The sequence below is a fragment of the Octopus bimaculoides genome, chromosome 9 (assembly GCF_001194135.2).
Source record: "Octopus bimaculoides isolate UCB-OBI-ISO-001 chromosome 9, ASM119413v2, whole genome shotgun sequence".
In the NCBI taxonomy this organism is placed as follows: domain Eukaryota; kingdom Metazoa; phylum Mollusca; class Cephalopoda; order Octopoda; family Octopodidae; genus Octopus; species Octopus bimaculoides.
Genome location: NC_068989.1, coordinates 33,468,294 through 33,476,104, shown reverse-complemented (window position 1 = coordinate 33,476,104; position 7,811 = coordinate 33,468,294). Strand labels below are relative to the sequence as shown.

Here is a 7,811-nt window from a genome sequence, read left to right as displayed (position 1 = left end):
AGTGTGTGTGGGATTGTGAGTGTTAGGTACGGGTGTGTGTGTGTTTATGTGTGTCTGTATGTGTGTGTGCGCGTGTGTGTATATTTTTTGTGTGTGCGTGTATGTGTATATTGTGTATGTGAGAGGTGTGTGTGCATGTGTGTATATGTGTATGTGTGCATGTGTGTATATGTGTATGTGTGTGTGTGTGTGGTTTTGTGTATGTGAGAGGTGTTTATGTGTGTGCATGCGTATGTGTGTGAGAGCGTAAGGATGTGTGCTAGGTATGTGTGTTATTTTGTGTGTGCACTCCTGTGTGTATGCAGCTGTGTATGTAGGCGTGCGCGTGTATATGGGTGTGTGTGTGTATATATGTGTGTTCGTCTATGTGTGTGTGAGGGCGCGCATGTATGTGGGCGGTATATATGTAAGGTGTGTGTGTAGGTGTATGGGAGGTATGTGAGGTATGTGTGGATGGGGGTATGTATGGGTTGTCAGGTGTGTGGGAGGTATTTGTGAATGGGGGTATATGTGGGTTATGTGTGCAAGGGTGTGTATGCTTGGGTGTGTGTGTGTGTGTGTGTATGTTTGCGTGATTGTTAGCGTGTGTGTGTATATCTATATCTTCTTCTTGGCTTGGCATTGCTGACGAAGATTAGGAAGGCTGTTGTCCACGTCGTCTGCACGCTCATTCATGGCTGATAAGGCCAACATGGGATCGACATATCTGATTGCAGTGATGACAGGGGTATGGTTGTTCAGGGTCTGATGATACAGCTGCATTGTTTTTTTTTTTGCCTCTGACGTTTTTCTTTAAGAGAGGTACTGTGAGAGATCTCAAAAGAGCCAACAACATCACTGATGGTATGGTGCCAAGTGACATGGTCAGTTGTTAGTGTGGATCACTCATGATAATCAATGTTACAAACACTAAGGGACTACTTCAGGCAGTCGTAACACTTCCTTGGTGTCCCCCTGTTGTGGTGGCTGGTGGTGAGCTCACCATACGTGATGATCTTGAGTAGGTGGTGGTCTTTCATCCTGTCAACATGCCTTACCCAACACAGTCATGTCTTAAGTAAAATGGCTTCCATGTTGGTGATCTTTGCTCACTCGAGGACCTCAGTGTTGGTAATGTAGTCGCTTCAGTGTTGAGGATGGTATTGAGGAAGCATAGATGAAAACGTTTGAGGAGTCTGAGATGATAGCAGTAGGGGATCCAGTACTCAGAGCCATATAGAAAAATCGCGAGAACGACTGACTTTTGTGTTGACCTTGCTGTTCCACACATGCTTCTACAGTCTGCCAAATGCTTTGCTTGCCTTTGCAGGTCTGTTGTCAATTTCTTTGTCGATGCTCACATCTGATGAGATGGTACATCCAAGTTAAGTGAACTGCTGTATGGATTTCAGTTCTGTTTTGGCAATGGTGATGTGGGGCAGGCTGTACTCTTCCTGAGGAACTGGTTGGTGTCTGACCGGATTCCAGCCTGAAGTGCTGGGTGGCCTCTGCAAAGCAGAATGTGATGTGTTGCAGGGCTCTTTCTCTGTGTGCAACAAGTGCAGATCATCTGCAAAGAGGAGGTCCTGGATCAGTTGCTCTTGGGTCTTGGTGTGGGCCTGTAGGCACTGGAGGTTGAAAAGACTGCCATCCAGACATCTTCAGTATCAAGGTCTGCAGTGGCCTGCTTGAGTATCATGTTGAAGAAGATGCTGAAAAGAGTTGGTGCTAGGATACAGCTCTGCGTCACGCTGTTGTTGATGGGGAATGGCTGATATGTCGCTATTCAGGCAAACTTGTCCTTGTTGGTCTTCGTGAAGCTGGATGATCATGGTTAGGAATTTTGGGAACTGCTATAGACTCTTTCTGCTCACAGTGTCAAACGCTTTTATCAGATCGACAAATGTTGCATAAAGTGCTTTGTTTTGCTCCTGGCACTTTTCTTGGAGCAGCCTGAGAATGAAAGCCATAATCTTTACCTTCAGTTCATCTTTGGTGTTACAAGGAGTTTTGTTGGTCTCTCACTCAACTGTGCCACACACATAATAATCAAGGGGGTTGAGTGTGAGGAGTTAGGCGGCCAGATGTTATGGGTGATGTGGTCACAGAAATTGTCTGACAGTCATGACCGGGTTCTCCTGCTTGTGTGGCATGGTGCAGAGTCCTGTTGCCAGATATAGGGTCTTCCAGCAGCCACCCTCTTAACCCAGGGCAGCACTACCTCCTGCAGGCACTTGATGTAGGTCTGTGTTGAGTCTGAGGTTGTGTAGAAAGATGAATGGAGGCATAACATCTCCATCATTAGTGATCACTCCAAACACCATGATGTTGACTGGATGTTTGATTTTTATCACTTTCAGTACATGTTCTCAGATTGAACTATCCTCAGATTGATGCCCAAACACTCTGAAATGTTTGTACTGGAACTTCCAGTGCGAATGCCAGGCAGTACAGCCTGTCATTTCCAAATTTCTGGCAGAGTGAATTGCATCATGGCGCTGTTTTTCTCATAGACAGTGCCCAACTGATCATACTATTCTGTGTAGTCGACAAAATCAAAAACAAACAATGCTCATGTGTGAAATTAAAAATATAAAATGGTGACAATTTACCCATCACACTCTGTGTGTGTGTGTGTGTGTGTGTGTGTGTATATATATATATATATATATATATATATATATATATATATATATATATATATATATACATATACATACACACATGCATGAGTGTGTGTGTGTACTCTTGTCTTGACATCACATGATGGTTGTAAATGAGCATCACCTTTATTCAAATGATGTTTCTTTCCAATTTTCTGTGAAAAACAATGTCTGGCCATGTAAAATATTACTTTAGAAACAGATGAAGGTTAGTGTTAGGAGGCGTCCAACTGTAGAAAACCTGCTTCATTAAATTCCATCTGAGCCATGCGAGCATGGAAAAGTAGAGTATATAACATAAGTTTGTACACTTAAAATTTAATATAAACTAATGTTTTTATATCTTTTGGAAGATATCAGTATTAGATACTATCCTTTAAGCAGAGAACAGTGTAGCATATTGTCATTCACATTATCTGTAAGCTTTGATGTCTTATCAGTAGTTGATTTTTTAAAAACGATTAACGCTTGGCCTGTCCAAAGCATTTTCGTAAGTTTATCCTAAATATCCATGCTTGTTTTCAGGCTTTTAGTTAGGCCTTGTTTCATACGTTTTGAGTAATATAAAGCTTTCTTTTGAAAAGTCCCAAGTTGGTGGTTGATAAAAATTGGGAATGTGTGTCATATATGATGCATGGACACCCAGAAAATATGTCCTGTATATCATATGTAATACACAGGACAGGCCAAAGGTAAATGCAATACCTTGTTTCATGTTTCTTTCTTTACGTCCTGTATATACTTTAGTGAATTTGTTCATTATTTAATGTTACAATCTTTCTTTTTGTATTTAGAAACCCTAATGAAAAGATTTTGCTCAATAAAGATGCCATAGGTGATGTTGCCTTAAAGAAAAATGTTAATTCCCAGATTTGTAATGATCTTAGCTTCATAGCTGAGACTTTTATTGATACAGATTATACTTCAAATACACTTGATGTGTTGTCTAAAGGTAAATATTACATGTTTAAATATTACAAATATTTATGATAAATTTACCAAAAATATTGTATTAAAAATGTTTTGGAGAAGTACAGAAATGTAACTAATTTCATGTAAAAAAAATTTACATAAGCCCATTTTACATCCAGCTTTCTATGCTAGCATAGGATACATGTAACTCTGAGCATGTCACCACTTATTGTGGTAGTAACTGCTGATCTTTGTTGCTGTGTGTTATTTGGTTTTGAGGAATTCTTGTTGCAATGTTAATGCAGTTACGCAAAAAGATATTGTCAATGACTGAAGTACCATTATCATCATCTGCTACTGGGACGATAAAGGGGTTGTACTGAAAAATAAATTCTTGAGTACACAGATCAAATTAGAAAAACTATTAAAAGAGTCGAAACAAAAGTATAAGGTGAAATTTGCTGTTGTACAAGGATATGGAACTATATTTACTTCTAATGTAAATGTAAGTTTGATTATCTCCAATTGTAGTGTAGAGTAGTATTGTTTACAATTGCACCATAAAACAGCATTTGGACAAGGAAAAGTGACAGCCAGGTTAAACTAAAAATCATGTTAATGTATCTTGTTTTTCTCTTTTAAAATGTAATTGAAAAATTGGTATATGTTTCTCATGAACTGAAGAAAATATGTTTGGCAACAAGACTTATAAAGGATATAAACTTAAGAAACAATTTTCCTCTCTATTTGTTGATTTCAATCCTGTTAATATAACATGTCAGTTGTAATGCTTCTCTTTCTTCCATTCTGTGTACAATAATGCAGTCTAGTGGCTCTAGATAATGAAAATGAATAGAACATTTTGAAAATCTGTCATGAACACCTTATGTGATTAGTGACTGTAATAGAAAAGTGATACTGTTTTGTTATGTTGGGTAAGAGATATTCAACATCTTTGATAGTTTCATAGACATAGAGAGAGGTGTTGGTGCTCTGTGCAGTGTGAGTAGTGTTGATGTTTCTGCTGAACATAAGATAAAACATTCATTGACTGATTACTTTATGCCAAAAAGGACAGGCTATTTCAAAGTCTATCTTTTCTCTTAGCCCTGGAGAACAGACTCCTCTTACATGAGGCTGCAATTGTTGACTGCAGTATGTGAATTTTATGATGTCAATAGAGAAATCTTGGCACAGATTTTGCAAAGCTGTTTTTCCACAAGGGTTAGATGTAAAGCTTTGCCAGGTAACTATTTCTGAATTAAGTTCTTGATGAAGTAAGAGCTGCAACTATGGAGACAAGCACTATCAATGTTCTATACAATGGAGTTAGTTCCAGTTGTGGCTGAGGTGACATCAGAGAAAGCAACCACAACCCTCTCTCAGTTCATCTTGATATCAGGAATGGTACTGGTAACACCAGCGGTAGCTGGTGTTACTAGTCATCAAGGTCAACAAAAGTTGTTACTCCTTGTCTGAATTCCATATTTGCCTACAAGACTTACCAGCAATTGTCAAAATTGATAAAGAACCTCCTTTCTAAGGTCATCATTTTGTTAATCAGTGTATGTTTCATCACAGGAAGGTTACCACTCACTGGTCTGATGCTAATGGCAAAGTTGAATGCTTCTTGAGAACTATGAACACATTCATTAGTATTTGCCAGTACCGCTGGACTGGCTCCCATGCAGGTGGCACATAAAAAATACCTTTTTGAGCGTGGCCATTGCCAGTACCGTGTGACTGGCCTTCATGCCGGTGGCACGTAAAAGCACCCACTACACTCTCGGAGTGGTTGGTGCTAGGAAGGGCATCCAGCTGTAGAAACTCTGCCAAAGCAGATTGGTGCCTGGTGCAGCCTTCTGGCTTGCCAGTCCTCAGTCAAATCGTCCAACCCATGCTAGCATGGAAAGCGGACGTTAAACGATGATGATGATGATGATGGTGGAAGGCCAAAACTGGAAGGCAGATTTACCCTACTTTCTTTACTAATGCATGGTAACTCCCCACAGTGCAACCAGTGTCCCTCTTTGAGGCCCTTGATAGGAGGAAGATGAATGTCATTCTACTTGGTGTCATGCATTATGAAACTTCTTTGACAATACATTCCTGCATAACCTTGAATAATGTTCAGAACAGTGATAAAATAAAAAAGATATGCAGACCAGATGTGATGCACCCAGATTCTTCACTTCGCATGGACAACAGTGTGTTCATACAGCAATGAAGAGACTGTCTCTACCTTTCAAGGCAAGCTCATTTATAGTTGTCTAGAAAAGTAGGAATATGGTAACAATAGAACATGGTTCCTATAAAATCTCATGCAATTCTTCATGCATCTGAAGAAAAAGCATATGAACTAACAAGTGAACTAACCGATGAGCTGCTGTCAGTGATGCCACCTGAACCAATCAGGGTGGACATAAATCCAAGGATATCATTTCAACCAAAATTTTCACTACAGCCTAAATTGAGTCAGAAAATGTAAACAAAACAAGGACAAACTGACGAAATCATAAATTACTAACAACTTATTGTATATGGTGATATTTAAATAATTGTCACTGTATGTGCCTGTAATTAAAAAAAAAAATGAGGTAAAATTTTATATAAAATCTATTACAGAATTTCGGAGATGTTTTTCAGACACCACTTTAACACATTAGAAGTATAATGAAAGACAAAATAGCATAGTTGTTAGTGTTGAATAAAATGCCTTGTGGTATTTGTTCCAACTCTGTGCTCAAATTTCATGAGGTCCTGTCTAACCCATGCTAGCATGGACAGTGGATATTAAAAGATGATGGTGATGATGATGTCAATTTTGCCTTTCAAATTTTCAAGGATGACAAAAAAAAAAAAAATTCAGGGTAGTGGATTGGTAAAACTGCTAGGTCAAAGAAGATGCCTTACAATATCATTTTCTGGTTCTGTACACTGTAGAAACACCTGTGGTGGCATGGGTGTCAAGCTGCATCAGCCAACTCAGCAGCTTTTCCCTTAGGCAGCCTTGGTGGTATTGGAGAGGGAAGAGTTACATGGATTGGTAAAAAAAAAAAAAAGTCACCCCTGCTTGCAGATGAATGGTCAGCTTTGATTGCAGAGGCCCCATTATTATAATAAAAGAAATACTTATGCATTTGGTTCCCCTTTATAATTAGATTATCAATTAACCAATCTCATTTCCTGGCATCACAACGTTTCATTTATGAACATTTGATATAGCTGAGGAACAGCAGAAGCTAATCTACTAGCAATATTTTTTTAGAGAACTTTATAACATCAAAGATAATCTCTATATTCAGTTATGGAATGTTTTCTATCCTTTGATGGTGGTAGCGAGTATTTTTTCCAAGTAAAATGATCTCGATGATTATGAGATCAAAATGCAGTTACACAGACTTTTCTTATAAAGTTTCTTATGTACTTATGTTCCATTTTAAAAGTAATGTTCTTTTTCAAATTTTTTAATTGTTTTATACTGATTGAGATTTCATGAATGTTTTTCATGAAATATTTTTCAAGTCTATTTTCTTGATGTTTCTATTTTGCTTGACATTATCAAAAAACAAATCAATGGCACAGAGATAAATAGATAATTATGATAAAATTGTAATTAAAGTTGTGATACATCATTAAAACCCTGGGGAAAATAGAATTCTATTCTATATAATATTTGCTTATTGTTGTTTATCATTATTTCATGATAAAGAGAAAAACTAATTCTTTTCTCGTTCATTTTTTAGTTGATGAATTGGAATCTGAAAAATTGTGTAAAAATGCTGATGAAAATCTACATTTAAATGTTCCCATTGAAAAACCTAAAATTGCTACTAAAAGTCACCCTGATGTAAAAAGACGTTCCAGTATTGAATTTAGACGGGAATCTCTGGATGAAATCGATTTTGGTACAACTCTCCCGGCTACCCGAAAAAAGCGCCGTTCTTCATTCCTCTTGTCTGCTACAGGTCTTGGTAAAAACCTTCACCAACAACTGGATATTTTAGAACCATCAGTTATTAAAGATTCTTATGCAGAAGAAGTTAATTTGGAAAATGCAGCTGTAATAGATTCAAATACATCAGTGAACAGAAATAGTTCTGAATCTTCTGACAGGGATAAAGTAGTTAAAAATAACTCTAACCATATTCCTTGTACTGATGCATCAATGTCAAATGGTAAAACTGCAGAAACAGCCTTAGTAGTTAATGATGCTGATAATGGTTTAAATAATGCCATACCTAACACTACAATAAA

The 7,811-nt window shown here is 37.8% G+C and overlaps 1 protein-coding gene across 1 annotated transcript in view; it reads left to right on the top strand.

Annotated features, from left to right (window-relative positions):
• Nucleotides 1-7,811, top strand: part of LOC106875105 (uncharacterized) — a 62,801-nt gene that overhangs the window by 25,016 nt on the left and 29,974 nt on the right. The window contains exons 5-6 of the mRNA XM_052970575.1: nucleotides 3,437-3,594; nucleotides 7,301-7,795. Coding sequence (XP_052826535.1) covers nucleotides 3,437-3,594; nucleotides 7,301-7,795 — 653 coding nt within the window. The remainder of the gene's footprint in view (nucleotides 1-3,436; nucleotides 3,595-7,300; nucleotides 7,796-7,811) is intronic.